Source organism: Diceros bicornis, chromosome 15 (genome assembly GCF_020826845.1).
Source record: "Diceros bicornis minor isolate mBicDic1 chromosome 15, mDicBic1.mat.cur, whole genome shotgun sequence".
NCBI lineage: Eukaryota > Metazoa > Chordata > Mammalia > Perissodactyla > Rhinocerotidae > Diceros > Diceros bicornis.
Window position 1 is genome coordinate 40398747 of NC_080754.1, and position 20812 is coordinate 40419558.

General features: G+C 40.1%; 1 protein-coding gene across 1 annotated transcript in view; it reads left to right on the forward strand.

Moving 5' to 3' along the window:
* Nucleotides 1–20052, forward strand: part of LAMP3 (lysosomal associated membrane protein 3) — a 33534-nt gene extending 13482 nt beyond the window's left edge. The window contains exons 4-6 of the mRNA XM_058556275.1: nucleotides 4105–4162; nucleotides 8200–8370; nucleotides 18436–20052. Coding sequence (XP_058412258.1) covers nucleotides 4105–4162; nucleotides 8200–8370; nucleotides 18436–18569 — 363 coding nt within the window. The 3' untranslated portion in view covers nucleotides 18570–20052. The remainder of the gene's footprint in view (nucleotides 1–4104; nucleotides 4163–8199; nucleotides 8371–18435) is intronic.
* The last annotated feature ends 760 nt before the right edge of the window (nucleotides 20053–20812 follow it).

Genomic DNA, 20812 nt, shown 5'->3' on the forward strand with positions numbered 1-20812 from the left:
CCCTTTTGTCAATGCTGATGGGTACAGAAAGGATTTTTGCTTTGTCTTCAAGAATCTGGCATGGTAGACATTTGTCACTCTCCAACCAAAACCCCAAATGAGAAAACATCTGGCAGAGAATGATCCTCTTGTGTGTCAAAGGAGAAAGCAGACACTATAAACCGTATAATGTGTGGCATGTAATTTCCCCTGGGCTTTGGGTTAGATCTAACACCTGCCTGAAGCTCCTAACCCCCATCCCCAGTCCCCTCCTCTGTGTCCACCTGACTCCCATCCCCCAGAGCTGAGGTTTCGTCTCTGGTTCTTTAATCAATAGGGCTATCTAAGCTTAGCTCACTTCCTTTCTCTGTCTTTCTTTCTCTTTATGGTAGATCTGAAGTCTAAGAAATAGATAAAAATTATCACTTGAGCTCAATGCGAGAGGTTTACTGGGAAGGGACAATCTAATTTACTATTACTGTTAATAAAACCAGTTAATTTGAGTGAAGACTCTGTGATAAGTTTTTAATTCCTTCATTTAATCCTCACAACAACCTAAGAGGTAAGTCTTGTTATTATAATTCCCACTCTTCTACTGAATAAGTAAAAAAATTAAATTTTTGGAATATTCACAAAGATTTGACAACTCAAACTAAGCTAACATGGGAACAAAGAGCTATTTTTTAAATAGTATTAAAAATTTCTTAGCAACACTTTATTCTCCCAAATAGGAGGTTAACCACTCTCTTTATAACATTTCATAACCAACTGATTTGCTCAGCAACCTTGTTTTTCATTGATGATGAAGACCAGGAGTCGACAAGCTATGGTCCCCAGACCAAATCCAGCCTGCCACCAAACAAGCTAAGAATGGTTTTATATTTTTAAATGGTTGGAAAAAAGAAGAATGTTTTGTGACACACAAAAATCATGTGAAATTCGAATTCAGTGTCCATAAGTGAAGTTTTTTTGGAACATGGCCACACTCATTTGTGTACCTGTTGTCTGTGGCTGCTTTTGTGCTACAGCGGCAGACTCGAGTGGTTGCTACAGAGAACCACAAAGCCCAAAATATTTACCATCTGGCTCTTTACAGAAAAGATTTGCCAACCTCTCACATGGAATAAACATCAGCCCTATTCCCATTCAAATTATACAAGATTCTGAAATTGCAAGTCTAAAAAATGATTTGCTCTAGTTTAAATATAAGCTAATTTTATTTACATTGAGAACATCTTGTAACACCGCAACTCGAAAGAAAAAGTGGGCACAATTGTCTAAGACTCATTTGATATCAGCAGCATAAACTATATAAAACTTGGAATCTCAAGGAAACTAAACATCCCCCCCCCCCTTTTTTTTTACATTAGATCACCTAACAAATACTTTTCCTTTATCTTGAAGATAGCCATCACCTCAGTCCCCGTCAGCATTTGGCTAATTTTGACTCAGTCCAAATAGAAGGAAATCTGGATACAGGCCCTGTCCTGTTACATCATCAAGATGAACTCTCGGTGGATGTGAGCACGCTGCCATATGCTTTGGAAGGCCTCACTTTTGGCATTAGCCCTATGGCACACGGATCCTTGTAGAGCAGGGATGGCTTTCCCTATCAGGGCTGGCTTCATGGGCGTGCAACCTGTGCAGTTGGAAGGGCCCATGCGCGGTTTAATGCTTTGCTGTCATCTCTTGAAATTCTTAATGATTTTGGAATAAGAGATCTTGCAGTCTCATTTTGTACTAGACCCACAAATTATGTATGCCCTGCTTGCTATAAATGGCTACATATAGGCAACTGCATTTCAGGGAATGGGAAAGAAAGTTCCTGCACAACGAATTTTTGCTCTATATCTACATATCCCAGGGAGGACAATGTAGGGCAAGATCCAGTAGACAAGATCTTGCTTTGTCTTGCCTACAAACGGTGTGAATCAGAAGTAGATGATGAACTCCTCCGAGCCTCTTTGTTTTCAGCGGAAACATGGGCTGATAATATTTATTCTGTCTCAGGGGCTTGTCCTGAGGATCAGAGGCAATGTGGGTGAAAGCGGCACTTGGAGAGCTGTGAAACCCGTATAGAAATACAAAGCACCCTTTCCTTGCATGAGGATCCATCAAGGAGATGCCATAGGAGGTCTCCCCTGGGGCTCGGAGCTGGCCTCATCACTGCTCTCCTGCTGCTCCTTAAATCAGTCTCACGTTGTAGCCCAAGCAATTTCCAAAAATGAAGCCATGCTCACGTCACTGCCCTGCTTAATACCCTTTAATGGATCCTCTCTGCCCTTAGGATGAGGCGGGGGTCTTGTAGCAGTGACTGTGGGCCCTAAAGTCCAGGTATCTCTTAAGCTAAAAGGAACTGCAAATAAAGAATAACTTGAATCAACGGTATGTGAGAGCAACTCAAGAAGGGCGGGGGCCACAGATGTTTCTCTCTAAAACAAATGGATGGTCCAAGCGCATTGTTCAACTTGCCTTGAGACCCAAGCCTGAGCATCTCTAAGGAGGGAGCCAAGTCTTACTCTTCTTCCAGGACGTAGAGCAGTACCTGGCCTGGAGTGGCTAGAAAAGAGAGGTTAAAGCAAGACTCAGAGACAGGCAGCTTGGAGTCATAGTTTCCTCTGCCAGCTATTAGGGCTGTGACCTTGGGCAAGTCACTGAGCCTCCATTTCCTCTCAAGTTGCTGTGAGGATTAGGTAAGGCACAGCATAGAAGTGCCTGCTCCAGTGCCTGGCACACAGTGAGAAGCCAGGACGTGGTAGGTGCTGTGACATCAATTGTAGGGTCTGGAGTTCAGTGTATCAATAGCAGTGACCTTACTAAAACAGTTTGTATTTCTGGAACCCTTGTATTGTGTAAGGAATCATCATTTCATCCACAAATGATTGACAAATGGACTAGAATGTGGTCCAGATCGTTATTGTTAAATTTCTTTCATGACTAGATTTGAAACTCCTAAAAGTAATTCAATTTCAAATTCTGATTTTGGTTGCTCAACATTTTTTGCACCTCTTACTTGTGGATAGATTTCTAATGAATGTTTAAAAGCAATAACAGGGCCGGCCCCGTGGCTTAGTGGTTAAGTGTGCACGCTCCGCTGCCAGCGGCCCGGGTTCGGATCCCGGGTGCGCGCCGACGCACCGCTCCTCCGGCCACGTCCCACATACAGCAACTAGAAGGATGTGCAGCTATGACAGACAACTATCTACTGGGGCTTTGGGGGAAAAATAAATAAATAAAATCTTTAAAAAAAAATTAAAAAAAAATAAATAAAAGCAATAACACTGTATATCACCTACTTTAAAAAGTAAAAACTCCTTTTTCAACTCACGCTTTCATATGTCAATTCAATTCCTTTTAACATTTCATACCCTGAGTCTCTCAGTGTATGGGAGGTTATAGGGCTCTTTTGTAGTTTGCTTATTTGTTTTGTTTTTCCAGAAGGACAGTTCCTGGATAAAATGTGGAACACTGCTTTATGTTTCTGAACACAACTACCTGGGTCCTCTTCTAGACCATACCCAGTAATCTCAGGGGAAACCATTTCTTCCCAGAATCCTCATGGTGCCTCCATCTAACCATTTTGGAGACATGAACCCATTAATCTGTTTAAAGTAATTGATACCCTACCCAGGAAAATGCACATGCAATTTTGCACACACTATTTTTCCCAGAGCGTTTATGGACCCCATGAAGTCCACCCATGGTAGCCTTAAGGATGAGGGGTCTCAGTTTGAATCCCTACCCTAAGATATTAATTACCAGTAAAAGCTTAATGTATGTCCCTCCAACCCCTCCATCTTGTAAATGTATTTGCATTTTAACAGGGGGAGATTTGGCCCAACTTAGGGGACTCAAATTGTACCAGTGGAATTTGAATTTCAGGCTCTAGAAACAAGTATGCAATAGAGAAATTTTAGGCCAGGAGCAAGCCATTGCTTATTATTTATTTATTGTGTGTCAAGTTACTTTTTTTGAAATTTTCAAACACAATTATGGTTTCATTCCAACACACCTTCAAGCCCCCATATCAAGGGTTTAACAGCTGGAATCCTGCCTAAACAAAGTTTGTAAGCCAGGATCATAAACGTAAGAGAGCACCCAAATGTTAACACTGCTGTTTTACAGAATGAAAACGCGTATTATATCAGTGAAGTGGGAGCCTATTTGACCGTCTCAAATCCAGGTAAGTAGTTAGAGAAGGCTGTTCCACCAGAAATGACACTGTGTTTTTGGTTAGCTCATTTTTCTTCCCATTGAATTCGCTAATCTTTGGTACTACTTTTGAGAAACAGACTGAGTAACCAGCAATAGAACTTTGGGGGAACTTACTGTATCTTTGTGTGCTTCATTTTGCTCATCTCCTCATGAAAGAGATTGGACTACATTATGTCGGAGATTATTATCAGCAACAGTAAAGTGTTGAGTGACTTCTGGACAGATTTGCTATTGATGGTGCAGTTTATTCAATATTCTTGGAATCGTGCATTCATTCTATAAAAATGTGCTTAGTGCCTGCCAGCTGCCAAGGCAGTGGGGATCCATAATTATCCAAACATATAGTCTCTGCCCTCATGGGACTTACATTCTAGAAAGGGGGAGAGAGGACTATTAATAGACGTAAAATTATAATACATAGTTAAGCAGTGATAAGTTCTATGAGCAAACACAAGCAGGGTGGGGTGGGGAGGACTGGAAAGATGCTTTAGGTAGGGCAATTAGGGAAGCCCTCAGGGGAGGAAGGTCTCTCTGAAGAGGTGAGGCTTGAGCAGAGAGATATGCCCATTTGGGGACATCTGGGCCTGAGGAAGCTCTTTCCAGGTGGCAGGAACGACAGACACACAGGCCCTTAGGAGTGAGCTCGCTGGTGTGTTCAAGGACCAGCAGGGGCCAGTGTGCCCGAGAGAGCAAGCAAAGCAGCAGGTGAGGTCTGAGGGGCAGCCAGGCCAGAGCACGCAGGGCCTGTGGGCGAGGCAAGGTCAGGACTTTGGATTTTATTCTAAAGTGTGAAAGGATGCCATTGGAGGGTTTGGTGTAGGGAAACGATCTACCAGATTTACCTTTATAAGGGTTCACTTCGGTTGATGTATGGAGACTTGCCCGTAGTGGGAAAGTTGAGAGAACTCCTGCAATGTTCACTTCCAGAAGACTAGTGCTCCCAGTCAGGTCGGGCGAGTTTCTCAGAGGCCCCAAACATTTCTCCAGAAAGTCCAGACTTAGGTAACAAACTTATTGAGCATCTCCTCTGTGCCAGATCCTGTACCAGGAGTTTTCATGTCTGTTTTCTCCTTTCCAAAATTCTTTTCACTGGCTTAAACTTATTACTTTATTAATTGAGGAATTATACTAAGGAAACTTGCCAAGAAATGAAAACGTGGAGAAATGTCTGTTTAAAATATTAGCTATATTATATTGATATTGCTGAAAAGGATATTGTCGGGGCCAGCCCGGTGGCACAGCGGTTGCGTTCGCGCGTTCCGCTTTGGCGGCCTGGGGTTTGCAGGTTCGGATCCTGGGCGCGGACCTGCTCACAGCTCATCAAGCCATGCTGAGGCAGCATCCCACATAGAAGAGCTAGAATTCTAGTACTATGATACACAACTATGTACTGGGGCTTTGGGGAGAAAAAAGAAAAAAAATGAGGAAAATTGGCAACAGACGTAAGCGCAGGGCCACTCTTCCTCAAAAAAAAAAAAAAGAGGATGCTGTCAATGATTATTGGTTAATGTAAGGAAGATGTCATAGTTGGCACTTTCATATACGTTAACTCACTTAGACGACTCTCCTCATAGAGGCTGAGGAATAAATATTGTGAATGCTATCATAAATTAGCTACTGTTATCACTACGCATGGACCAAATTTTAGCTAATAATAGGGTAATGATGTCTCAAGAGGCAGGGGAGGGGAAAATGAGGTTAGGAACTAACTTAGAGGCTGAGGGAGGGAATAAAACAATTCTAGCTCCCCATGCTCAAGGCTCAGCAGTAGCAGAGGAGCTGCAATAGTCACAGTAATGATAATTTTCATGTCAGTGGTGGTGGTGGTATGAGTAACAATAGCTAGTTGTAATTATAGTGGTAATGACAGTTGTAATGTTAGTAGGGGTGGTAGTACAGATGACCCCAGGATATAACACATGATACAGTAGTGTACATCGATAATTCAGTACATCATGTAGGACATTTGTTGTACAAATGCAGGAGTCTACAGTAAATACTGCGGTAGTGAGCAGGAGACACAATAGCACAGTGGGTAAGACAAGCTCTAGAATCAGACTACTTGAGCCCAAATACCACTTACTAGCCGTATGATCTTAGGGAAATCTTTTCAACTCTCTGACTCTCCATTTTCTCATCTGTGAAATGGAGACAGTAGTACCTAAGTAGTCTCCCCTTATCTGCAGAGGATGTGTTCCAAGACCCCCAGTGGATGCCCGCAACTGCCTATAGAACTAAACGCTATATATACTATGTTTTTTCCTATAAATACATACCTATGATAAAGTTTAACTTATAGATTAGGCACAGTAAGAGATTATCAACTATAACTAATAATAAAATAGAACAATTATAACAATATACTGTAATAAAAGTTACCGTAGATCTTAGCAACCTCAGCATATGATTTTTTTTTCCTTCCTTATTAAGTCGAGAACTTGCACCTTTTCACTTAAAAGAAGCACTTTACGGCTTCTCTTAGGCATATCCGAATTGCCAGCATCACTACTTTTGTGCTTGGGGCCATTATTAAGTAAAATAAGGGTGACTTGAACATAAGCACTGCGGTACTGTGACAGTCGATCTGATAACTGAGACAGCTACTAACAATTATAACAGGTGAGTAGGGTAGCGTATACAGTGTGGATACGCTGGACAAAGGGATAATTCAGGTCCCCGGTGGGATGGAGCAGTAGGGTGCGAGATCTCATCACCCTACTCAGAACAGTTCACAATTTAAAACTTGCGAGTTGTTTGTTTCCAGAATTTTCCATTTAATATTTTCAGGCCTCTGACTGCAGATAACTGAAACCATGGAAAGAGAACCAATGGATTGGACGGGGAGGGCTGCTATATCTCAAAAGATTGTTACCAGAATGAAGCAGGAAAATGCATGTAAAGTACTTGCACAGTGCCCAGCACACAGTGAGCGACCCTCAATCTCAGACATGGGTGAACACACCCACAGAGGCAGGCAGGGAGGGAGGCTTCCAGGCTCCCTCACCAACAGCCCAGGGATATTTCTTGGAGGCATAACTTTGGTGAATTCATGAAGGTCCACAGGCTGGTCGTCAGCCCCGGGATCTATTGGCAAACCCTTAGGTAGCAGCTGTCTCTTCAAGGATACTTATGTTAAGCCAGGGTAGGAAACTGATGTATAAAATCAGAGTGCCAGTTTGCTTATTTATCATGCAGCTATTTCTCACTGTAACTGCCAAGGGGACCAGACAGTGGGGTCCTCTGGCCAGTGAATTTTCTCCCATTCAGGAAGCCAAAGTAGAAGGGCATTTGGTGAATGTGGAATTAGAACAAATGGAGTTATTTATTTGATTAAAATGTTTAACCCCATCTGCCTTGAAGCATACACCTCCTTGAACAGGGTGTATCTGTCATGAAACAGGGCCAGTCCTTGAGCAGCTCCTTCGCCCCCCAGTAGCACTCAGATGGGCAGAGATGGACCTCTCCCTTCTCTACATTTCCATGGATGGATGCAACAACCCCTCTCAATGATGGGCTTAGTCCTTCCTTGTGCTATATTAGTACATTCAGTCTGGTAATATGCCAATGTTCCCTTGGTAATTTGCATGTCTCTGCTCTGATTCATTAAAGGTTCATGTGATTTTGTCTCAGAGAACAATCTTACTTCTTTTATTTCTGAATTTTTGTGGGCATTTCTCTGTAGTCCCCAAGCATTGACAGTAGTCCCCACCAACTCTACCCTCAATTATTTAAAATAACTGAAGAACATATTCCCAAAAGTTTTCACTTCAGTGTTATCACATTCCAATTTATGTAAGGTTGCCCCCATATACTCCAAACAGAGCATCAGAAAGAGTCCCCAGAGAGCACCAGTGTGATTTTTCTTGAGGAGAAAGGGCAGAACTCCAGAGAGCCACATCTAAAGGAAGGCCATTTAACTGCACATGGGCCACCCAGCAACAGCTGGGACTCAATGGATATTTGCCAGGATTCTTATATGTCTGTATTTCACCTTTGTGTTTTCAGAGAAAATTTACCAAGGAATGAAAAGTTCTGTGGTAATGTTTGAGACTGTGATCGGGCATTCCTTCAAGTGTGTGAGTGAACAGAGCATCCAGCTGTCAACCTGCCTTCAACTGAAAACAGTGAATGTCCAACTTCAAGCCTTTGATTTCGAAGACAACACCTTTGGAAATGGTAAGTTAAGGGTTCATCATGTCACGGATATAAACTTCAGAGACCCAGGGATAGTTTCAAGTTGACTTTGTTTGAAGCTGTCAAAGGGACAAGAATCAACTGAGCTTCCTAGAACGTATGATTCCACAAAGCTCTTAGGGCCAAGTTTCTCTGGCCACCTGTCCCTCCCTCCATTCCTCTATGAGTCAATACCAACCTCAAAATCAGACACCTTAGCCCACTCATGTCCACTGCTCTCCCACAGCAGAGCACATTCTCCTTGTCTGACCAAAATACATATTCTGACATTTAAACACACACACACACACAAACACTCAATCAAAAAGTCAGAAAACACCATCTTCAACCTCCCCTTTACAAGCTGTTGAGTACTGTAACCTCAGGTATATTTGGAGAACATTCTAAAGATCCTGAGTATTAGTGATGTCTAAAATTCAAGATTTCAGGATAGATTATTTCCCACTTGCAGAGGGTAAAGAGAAAGATGCGATAATTCGAGATAGAAACACACTCTGTTGGATCCCCTCTTCTCAAATACAGGCTGCTCCACCTGCCCAGCACTTCCTCATAGTTAGTCTTAGTTCTCACGAAACTTCTGCTTTGGGTTTTAACCACCACAGAGGGAAGCAGGTCCTAAGGAGGAGGCGAGGGGCAGACCAGGGTGACTTGCCAAAAAAGCCCTTTTCTCCCTACTAAAAAAACAGTGTTACAAGGATTTCTACATATGACCAGGAATTGAACTTCAGCTTCTAAAACATCCCTCTCATAATCACTCAATGACATTATGATACCTCAGAATTATCAAAAATAGATTTAGCTAGAAGTTTAGCTATAATTAAATTTCTGTAATATGAATCTGATTTCTCTTTGAGTTCCATTCTAAAGTTGAAGAGGAGTCTGGTAGGAAACTTCTGGTATATTTGGTGGAAAGCAGTTGACAAAGGAAGGAGTAAAATCTTGCTGGCCTTGGATCCCCTGATCTCTGCAGTTTTGTCTGAGTCCTACAATCTCTACCTTTGTTTCAGAACTTTACCATGGTATTAAGATTAAATATTAAAATCTGCTAGTAGGTGTTGCCCCCACTTTGTCATGTGATCTTAAGATTAAGGTGCATACTTGCTCTTCTTCCCCCTCAGAACCTCTGTGAGGCAGGAAGTGAGCAGGTCTGGGAAACCTCGTAGTGGCAGAGGTGAGAAATAAAACCTTTCAGCAGCATACACCTGGCCTCCTTTTAGCAGTGCTCATAGGGAGATGTAAAAAAGCTACCTTTTCATTTTTTCGTCTCCCTCCCTCACCTTCTCATTCAGATAGGCCCAAAGCCCTCTCATTCCTACCTCCAAATTATTCCTCATTCCATTGTCACTGCTTCAGCTCAACTCCATAGTCCCAGTCTTTGAGCTTCAAATTTCACTAAAGACACTCAAATGTAAAGTTGTACGTCATTCTGTAAATAATATTTTCTACCAGAGAGTAAGAGAAGAGGAAAAAAGGAGCAAGTTAAAAAATAAAGGTTACCATACAACAGGCTGTTGTAAAAGCCGTGCGTACAACAGGCTGTGGGAGCACAGAGGAAGGTGTGATTAACACAGTGTTGGGGGAGGGCGTCAGAGAAGTCCCGTCCAATGCGTGACAGTTCAACAGGGGCTCCAAGAACTGGAGAGGAAGCCAGCAAGTGTAAACACTCAGACTATCAGAGAGAATGGTCATCCCAAACAGTAGGCTCCTGAAACCCACATTCTCAACCCCTCCTCCCTAAACGCCTGGAGCCTGCAAGTTTTCTCTAGGACCAGAAGCCCTCGGCTGCCCAGCAGCCCCTTTAAGAAGCACGGAGTTTGAATAGAGAACTTTGGCTACGTGATTTGGTGCAAGTTTCCAGAGCTGGGAAACGGCTCCAGCGCTTGCCCTGGCTTGAGAGTCAAGACACGATTCTGATCCTTGCCCTCTAGACTGAACTGGTGTTTCTCAAAGTTGGATCTGCCTCTCAGCTGCATCAGAATCACCCAGGCCCCTCTTCTGACCCACTGAACCATAATTTCTTGGGTGTGGGCCCTGGGGATCTGCAATTTAACACACTCCTTAAGTGACCACAAGCACTACAAGTTTCAGATTGTTGCAGTGACCCTTTCCCTCCCATTTTCACCCATCTGTGTGTCTGACACAGCAGGTGGGAGGCCCAGCAACTCCATCTTGCCCTCAGTTTCCCTCTCAGGGACGCTGAGGCAGGCAGGGGCAGTATCACTTCCCAGCACCGTGGCCAGCCTGTAACACCTGTTACTCTGACTTCACTTACAGCGGATGAATGCTTCAGTGACAGAAACAGGAGAGAAATGCCTGTGGCCGTGGGCCTGAGTATCGCAGGACTGTTTGTCATTTTGCTAACAGCATGCCTGGTGGCCAGAAAGAGACCCAGTAGAGGATATGAACGCATGTAAAGCCCCACTTTCTTTGAAATGTGCAAGGTTAAGGCCTTGGGAATTCTGGCTTCATATTCAGCCTGAAGTGAAAGGATCAACTTTTCTAGTTGCCTGTCCCACCCTCCCAAACTGATTAGGAAACCTAGTTTTCCACCACAGGCACATCCAAAGGCTGACTAAAACGTAGCCCTCACCCCATTTTCTCCTGTTAGCTTGGGAAGGCTGTGCCATGTGGGCTTGATTTCCATTTTCCACACCTGATAATCCAGGGCTGGCTTCGAGAATTAGGGACCAGAGGCGGGGACATGAGCAGGGTGCTTGTGAGAAGGAGAAAGCAAATACCCAAAGGGAGAATTGTGGGAAAGACATTTTCAAACTGTACTGATTTTTCTTATACATTTTTAAGAGTCTCAATATCCAATTTTTTAAAAAAAAAATATTACTCAAAAAACCAATCCATTTCAAAATTGATTCTAAAGTGATTTTAAACTTCCAGATTTTGCCCAATTTCTGATTTACTTAAATTACAGATGGCCTTAATAGATTATCATTTTTAAAAATATATCTTCTATACTATTGTAATGTATTAGTAAAAAACTGGAAAACTTCCAAACATTTCATTTTTTTAATGTAAAGCACATACTTAAGATCTTGGCAAACAGAAGAGGCTCAATAAACATTAGTTCTCCAATTCCTTCAACTTCTTTTGTTGTCTGCCTTCTGGACACTTTTTTTCTGCTTTATCTCTATTTTTCTTTGACTCTAATTGATCCTTGTAAATTTGTTAATTTGGGCCGTTGGGGGTGGGGGGTAGGCAAAGCTTCAGAACAATCAGAAATGGCAAGCAGGAGAGGTAGATCTACCCCAATTATTGTTCACTTTGCCTTTTTAGCAAACATTTACCAAAAAATTATAAACCAGGAAATTCTGATTGGGAGCAATTGGTATCTAGAGGAAAAGTTCTATTAAAATATGGCATGGAATGTTATTCATGGTTTTCCATTCCATTGACTGTTTAAATAGGAGAATGGGGGTTTTAATTTCAGAGAAAGAGGAGAGTAATGGACTTCTAGATGTTTTTAACTGCTTTTACCAACGAGAAGTTTTCTTGTTTTTCTACATTTTCCAGAGGTGCCATTCATTATATTTAACAGAAAGTTTATGAAAGTTGGCAACAACTCTATAACCACTGCTTATCTAGGACAAGTACCAGCTTTCCCTTGAGGTATTTTAGCTCTCTCCCCTTTCTCAGAAGTGAGGGAGTAGGGAGGGCACACGGCAGCTTCAAGAGGGCTTCAAGAGCCCCTGAAGACATCTAGAGTGTCAGGAAATTCCTGTTTCCTCCTTACAACAGGAGATGTTGATGAAAATCTGGGATGTGAGGACCCGGTGTTCCCCAAAGTGACTCAGGTTTAACAGAGAAGGCTTGGCTCTGGAGAGATGCCATCTGTCTCCATCTCCTCCCTCCAACAGGCATCAGCATGTACCCCACTCCAGACTATTTCCAGTTCTGCCTCAAGAGTGCTTGAAAGGTTCTATACTGCAGAGCACGATTTGTTTATTTACTGGGCCACTGACCATCCTGTAGAATGACTAAAGGGAGGTTAATCTTCCAGTGTGGAAATTTCTCCCACCACAGGTGGAAAAAGAAGTGGAATTAAAATCAAGAAGAGAGGACTAAGCCCGTTTACTTAAGTTTCATTTTCCTTTCTGCCTTCTTCAGTGAGCTCTTTGGAGCGAGGGCTGCTGCTTATACCCCTGTTATCTACCTGCCTCCCCCCACCCCCGCCAATTATCTTTAAAATTACTTTGAATTAACATTCTAGTAGCCAAAAAGAGAAAAAGTTTCATTTGAATGCCTAGTAAATAACTGCCCCGAGGCCTTATTGCCTCGCAGTTCCGCCCACTTGCTGCAGTGACGTCCCGGAAGTGTCCCCGAAAGGCAAGTGCCGAGATTGAGACTGCGATGAACTGTGTGTCTGGAAGCTGCCTCCTCCGCCCCTGGGGTTCTCCCTCGTGCTGTCTCCACGTCTGTCTCTTAGGGCTGCAGTGCCAGTGGCTCCGAGGCTTACTGCAGAGGCTGCTGGTCGCTTTCTGGGGTGGCGGCAGGAGGCTGCTGTAAATGACTGGGAAGCCCTGCGGGGACCTTTTCTGGCCTCTCTGTCATCGCTTGCCTCTTGCAGTTAGTCCTCCTGCTGCTTGCCCATCCGGCTGGTTTAGACTCATCTTTTCCCTCCTGCAGAAGTGAGAGCGTCCTGAATTTACCGCTCTCTCTGCAACCCACCCAGAGATAATAGAAACCTTCACTAATGCCCACCTGGAGATGACCTATCCATTGTTAATTTTGATGCGTTTCCTTCTCATGAATATTGTTTTACAAACTGAAAGCATGCAGAGTACACGATTTGCTATCTTTTTAACCTGTGCATCATAAGCATTTCTTCATGCTATTAAAAGTGCAAAGTATTATTATTAACGGCTGCTATGATGAATATGCTATCAACATTATACAATAATTTACTTAACTATTCTGTTGCTGAGAATTCTTGTTGTTTCTAGGTTTCCACAATTATAATGTTGTGATTAAATTACAAATTATGTACAAAACAAACAGTGATTAACAAGTGTGTATAAATGTGTGCCTGAATTTTGGTTTTGTCCCATAGAATAAATTGTTTAAAATGATTATAGTTTATTCTTCAGTACTAATTCTTAATTTTTAAGAAAAAAGTGGAACCAAAGAAAAACATAAAGATGGTTGAAAAAATTTTAAGCACTATAGAACTATATGAAATGAAAAATTGGAGTTAATATAGTGAGTACAATTTTCCTTCTTCAGTATCTAATAGATCGAGGGGAAAAAGTTTTTAAAAATCACCAGTAGCAGGCAACGTTTTGTAACCTAATGCAATAAACTTTGAAAACTGGTGGAAAGAAAGAAACAAGATTCAGAAGAAGAGTGGAGAGAGGCAGCAGAGCTGGGCTCCTCAACCCGCCTCCTCCAACACACCTACTCCAAGAAACCGCATGATGAGAGAAAAAGATCCTGTGATCTAGGTTTTTAAATTGTCCACTAATCTAGGAATAGTGAAAATGGCTACTGGGAAGACTGGGCGGAGTGAACACAGAGACTGATGGACATGAACTGGGGAGCCAACCCAGAACCAGAGGCTACCCCCAGGCTGCAGCTAGCTCCCAAGGTACGGAAAAGATGGTAAATCCAGATAGGAAGCTCAGCGGGGAACATGAGCTGATCTCAGATGCAATGGGAAGAAAAGCCCTAACTTCCCCAATAATATAAGTGTCCACTGAAATAAACAGTCTAGGTGATGTTAGTGAAGGAGTTTATTCAATAATCAGCGTGAGGAGTTGGAACCCGGGGAAAACAGTTCAGCAGAGCGCTCTGATGGAACTGCTCCGAGGCGTGTGAGTTGAAGCACAGCTTATATCTCTTCACAAACAGTGCACATGCAGGGAAGAGGAAAAGAAAAAAAAGACTTAAAACTAGATTTCAAAAAAAAAAAAAGGAAAAGAGTACATCTGGGCTTTTCTCTAGATTCTGCATTGAAGGTAACATAAACAAGAATTTCTTGGTTATACATCAAACAAGTTCAGAGATGCTGATGCTATCTGTGCGCGGAGGGAGGCAAGGACCAGGATCGTCAATTATTTCCTCAATCTCTAAGAAATGCAGCTGGGAAACGTGAGAGTGAGGTACCCCTTTATCTCTTCCTGTTGTGGATCTGTGCAGCTGGCGTCTTCAGTCATGAGGTGTGGGGTTGCAAGGTCATTTGACACAGGCTGAAGACGGTCTGCCCAGCTGCTTCACGGTACAGCATGGATTTTATTGTCCTGACTTAACGCCTATGCAGTTTGCTTGGTAGATTTACCTGTTGGACCAGGGAAAGAAGTCCCAAAAATCTGTCCACATAGGAAATTCAATGTCTGGATGAGATGCTCAAACATGAGCAAGATGAAAAGAAACCACATGACCACAATGCAAAATTACTGCAGCAAAATAACAATAGGAATAATATAAACATCAATTAAATTATGGGTACAGAGTTTTAGTTTTGCAAAATGGAAAAAGGTTCTGGAGATGGAGGGTAGTGATGGTTGCACAAAAATGTGAATGTACTTAATGTCACTGAACTGTACACTTAAAAACAACTAACATGGCAAATTTTATGTTATGTATAATTTACCACAATTTTTAAAATTAAAGTAAATTAAAGGAGGAAGGGTTAGAAAGAAATATCGTTGATAAAATACAAAGAAAACATAACTCAAGGAACAGAGAGAGATTCCTGACAATTGGTTTCTGCTGAGAATCACTTAATAAGAATGTGAATTCCATATGACCAGAGCTCATAGATGAGGTGTTATAATGAAACAGTGAGGTCAATAGGAGATTTCACCCTGAAGAAAACAAATTGACTATCATAGCAGCACGCTTACATGATAAATGGAAATAGTAAGAAGCAGAATAGATAGAGCTGAAAACTGAATTATCTTCATAGAGCAAATGACTGAAATAATCAGTTAATGCAGATGAAAATTAAGATTATAACATTATAGGGAAGCTGCTAGGTGTGGAAGAAATTCAGATCATCTAAAGTAAGGATAATTGGTGCTTCTGAAGTAGAGAGTTCACAAATAGAAGGAAGATATATTTGATGATTTAAGAGATTTTCCTTAAGATAAGTAATTGAAGTTGCAGATTGAAAGAGCGCAGTGTATCCCAGAAAAAAACAGATACAGAAGGCTTAACATTAAGATATATCCAAAGTAAGCTATAGAACTTTAAAGATAAAGAAAGAATTCTTTAGACACACAAACTCCCCCTCACTTGCAAAAAAGCAAATCACTTATAAAGGCGGAGAGTTAAAGTTGGCCTCAGATTTCTTTACAACGACATTTAAAGCCAGCAAACAATAGAACAATGTCTACCAAATCCTAAGGAAAAGAAAGTGGGATCCAAAAATATTATTTAAGCATAAAGATAAAAGGCAGGTATCCTCAAGCATGAAATAATTCAAGGCATACAACATCAATGAGCTCTTCTTAAACATACTGCTTGACAATGAAATTTGATGAGATCAGAGAGAAGCCACATTATAAACGAAGATATAAGCAAATATCCCTCAGGAATAGAGACGTCACAGTTTAAAAAAAAAAAAAACCATTTATCTATTTAAATAGTTAAATAGAAAAAGCATTAAACAATTAGGGATCTGAGAATTTATTATACAAATACACTTTCTCATATATGAAATGATATATGTACATGGCTATTCATTACTGCATTATTTGTAGTAGCAAAAGATTGAAAACAAACCAAGGGTCCATCAATCTGGGACAGATACATTCCACAGCAGAGTACTATACAGTTAATAAAAAAGAATGAGAACATACATGTTTATGTATGTATAAGGAAAGTTATCTAAAGTATATTGTTAAATGAAAAAAGCATAATGCGTAATAGTGAGAAAAGGGGAAATAAAATATATATTCATTTTTGCTTGTATCTGAAACGTAAATATCTACAAGAAACTAAGTAGTTATCTAATGTTGGCAAGAGGAACTAAGAAGGTGGGACAAGGGTGGAAGTGAAACTTCTCAGTATACAGCATTTTGTATTATTTTCACTTTAACTCGTGAATGCGTGATATATTTGAAACAAATTTTTAAAAACTATAAGAATGATAGTTATCAAATAGAATTGAAATATTGTAAACCTAAACAATGTTTTAAGAAAATAATATAACTATTGAAAATTTTAGTTGGGAAGAAGATAGAAGGGAATCTGTTAGTGCTAATTTTTCAAAACAGGATCGATAGATAATATCTAAATTGGAAACAGAATTTAGAAAACACACAATGTCTCTAATTTGTTTCATAACCTCTTAATGTATTTCATAATCTTTTAATGTGTATTTATAATCTCTTTTTTGAACCTTAAAGGGATCTTTCATGAAACAATATTTCTTGTGACAAACATACGTTTATTTGAAGTACAGTAATTCCTCCAGTTTGTTTTAGTTTTTTTTCTGCTATGAAATTCAAGTAATATTAAAATTTTGGTAAAATAGCACTTGTATGATCCTATTTTAATAAAAGTACTTCTGTTTATTTTTCCACCCATCTATCCTTATAGTCGTAAAGAAAGACAGACTCTTGAAATAATGTTTGTTCATGTTTCAGCAATGATCATTTCTGGGTGGGTGGTTTTCAGATGATTGGTATTTACTTTTTTATTTGTGCTTTTCTAAATCATTTTAATTATTCCTAATAAGCAAATATCATTTTTTAAAAAATGGGATGATTTTTCTGTAAGCATACACTCGAGCACACACACGCACTTCTGTGTGTACAGAAGAAGCAAATGCCTCAACAGGTTTACAGTGATTGAGTCAAGTGGAAGAAATGTGGTGATTGGATAATTATTTTCTTTGTGTACTTTTCTGCATTTTAAAAACATTTAAATAACAAAATTATCAGCTAGTCCAAAAGGGCTTATCATGCAAAGCAAATTTCCCTGTCCTTCCTCTAAGAGACAAAGCACTTTTAACTAATTTTAACAATTTCTTATTGTATCTATCTCCACAATTCTTTTAAAAAATAGTAAAAAGCTGATCCTACTATTTCTTAATTTATCAGCCTTAAACTTCTTGCTATGGCAGATAAGGATTTAATACTCTGTCACCATCCCTTTTACGGTTATATCACTATCTTTTGTTAAATCAATAAGCTATATATTATTATAATATGTAAATATTGTCCACTGCCAAATCAAATAGTGTACCACAAGCACAGTTCCCGTCTTGTACAGATTTTGTTTTTTTCCTGGAATTTCTAATTACCATTCCTTCTCTTCTGGCCGCTCCTGATTCTTTTTTCTTGGACCTCAGGTAAGAATTGGGTTAATGGTGATCCTTGTTTCATTTCAATATTGGTTCATGCAAAAACCTCATGGATATTTCCTCTTGTCTATCCTTGAATAAGATATATATATTGTTCTCCATTTATTTGTGTTCAGTCAAGTTTCCCTGTATCCCCAGGGCCCTCCATCCTTCTCCAGTCGAGACTGATTACATTTTAAATGGACTGAATAAGTACTCTCTAATGGAATAAAGAGAAAGAGTTTTGCCAAATTTACAAACCTTCACTTTTAAGCTCTCGTAAATAATTAGGTCTATTTTCTAATATTTTTAGCTCACTAAAAGCAACAAAAAAGAACTCTAAGTGTGACAAAAAATGCTTTATAACGTGGATAAACATCCCATGTTTTCAAGAAATCATGTGTAATTAGTGACACAGTCCCCTTTACGTAAGCACATCCCACTTTGCAGCGAGCACATCTGGAAGAAAATAGGGCTAACAATGATTAAATATCTATTTATGGCTAAGAACAAGAAGTTATCTTATTCAGTCCTCCAGCAATCTTGTATATTATTTGCTTACTTTATGAGGAAAATGAGGAAATTGCAAGGTTAAATAACCCACCCAAGTTCACACAGTTAGTTAGTGGAGGAATTAAAAGTCTAGCCTAGGTTTGACTCCCAAGTTCATATTCTTCCCAATCTACCCTGCTTTCTGGTCTGTCCTCACCAAATCTTACCCACTATATTGTATTTGTTTTTTCTCTTAGTGGACGAGTGTTCGTCTGACTACACAATTGTGCTTCCTGTGATTGGGGCCATCGTGCTTGGTCTCTGCGCTGTGGGTCTGATTGTCTATGGAGTCCGCCTAAGGCGTGAAGCATCTGGATACCAGAGAATCTAACTGATGCCTAGGGGAAAAGAAAATAATGGAGTTTAGAGAATTTTGTCATCATTTCCAGGATATTGGAGACTTCCCTTAGAGTGTGGTCCTTCTGACAATGTAAACCACCATCTTTCACAAAAACCAAGTCATTTCTGATTTAAGTTCAAGCAGCACATCAATTTCTAAATATTTTTTGTGCATTTTATGAGAGATCCAGTGAGCTGTTTAACAGTATTTTCTACTTTCTTTCTAAATATTTTCACCACTCAAAGTCAACATTTGAAATATGTTAGATTAGCATAATGCATGTAAAGTGATAGACACCTCCAAATTATAAACCAAAGCATCAATTGTAATTAACACTACCTGTGTTCACATTGGGAATTTTATTTTACCCTTCATCTTTTCCATTTTAAAAAATGCCTCTGCTTTATCTATAAAACAGACTTGCAGTGCTTTTATTGGTCACGTTTTATATGATGTACATCTGCTTGGAGATCTACTTACCTCCTTTTCCACTTTAAATGTTTTTTAAAAATCAGCAAAAAGAGCAACATATCACAGGTTGTCTAGGTTTTTGATGCGACCCCCAACAAGAGGAACAAATCAGCTTTTATTTTTATCTTGATGACTCCTGCTCCAGAATCACTGAAGACTAAGATTTAGGTGGCTATGAACAACAGAACTAAATAATAAGCAAGAAACAATAATAATGGCCCTTAATTATTGAACACATATGTGCCAGACACTAGCCTAAGCAGTTTATATACATCTCATTTAATTCTCACAACTAACAGATGAGTAAACTCAGACGTAAGGAAATTAATCACTTAAACGTCACCCAGCTAACAAGTGGCAGAGCCAGAATGTTGGTCTGGTACCACGGTCTCTGGTCTTCTCACTATACCAAGTTGCCTACAAGGACAATAACACTAAGTGTTGCCTGAAGCCTCACATGACCATATGCTCCCTTTCTACAGAGGAAATGAATTTATCCAGAATCGTGAGAGATTGGGGTACATGAATGAGGTCTTGATGGATAATGAAATGGCCTATCTTTAATTAAGTTCTCAAACCCCTTGAAGGAGACTGAGGGGCTCTGTAAAACATTAGTTTCTCATTTTTATGGGATTGTTTAGCTGTGGCTCTAAAGATGAAAGAATGGAGTAAACTTCTCAAGGTATTTTTTATTTCTTTGAAAAGAGAGACAGGTAACTGCTCACCAACTTTTCTTTCTTGGTTATAGATCTCCCTCTTGTGGTAACTTGCTTCTTCTACACTTTCATAGCCACATTTTCGTTCTGGTTCACTTTATTCTATAGAGCAGCTGGCCAAGAATATTTTTCCTGTTTGTTTTTACTGCTAAAGAAAAGAACTAAGTCAGGACATTAACAGAGAAGACCACATACCTCTAGCATTCTTTAATAAAGGAATAATTCAAGTCACCCCAGAGGACATATTGACTTTCCTGATTTGTCCTCTTATGAGTCAATAGAGTTGGCAAGGTCCTAACTTTAGTCTTAATAGAATATTGAATTGTATTAAAAGTTCTCATAATAAAAACTTATTTTGGAGATTTGTTCATGTCATTCATTTCTTATAATTCAGTTTTCCGGGGGTTTTTTTTTTTTTTTTTTGGTGAGGAAGATTGGCCCTGAGCTAACATCTGTGCCCATCTTACTCTATTTTGTATGTGGGATGCCCCCACAGCGTGGCTTGATGAGTAGTGCTTGACAGTAGGTTCACGCCCTGGATCCGAAACCGCGAATCCCGGGCTGCCAAAGCAGAGTGCACGAACTTAACCATTACACCACCGAGCCAGCCCCCAGTTTTTCAGTTTTTGTGCTGTAAAAAACTTTATTTACAATCTTAATGGTCAGTCTTTAATATGAAGGTTGTCCCTTGAATCAGTAAGTTAAATCACCTTTCTATAAATAATTTATTTTACTCTATTCTCCATTGCCACATTATTACTAGGTAGGAAGACCTATTGGAGAGAAACTGAATATCTGAGAAGATAAACCACGTTAAAGTTACAAACTAAATCTCTCAACTCCTAGTCCAGATTAACTGATTGGTTTACTGGTTTACTTATGGGCTGCCACAATTTATCCATTCATTCATTTATTCATTCAACCAACATTGATTAAGGACTTACTAAATGCCAGACACTAGTAGGGGCTGAGATAAATAAGAAGAGTCCTGTATTAGTTATCTATAGCTGCTCAACACATTACCCCCAAATGTAGAAGCTTAAAACA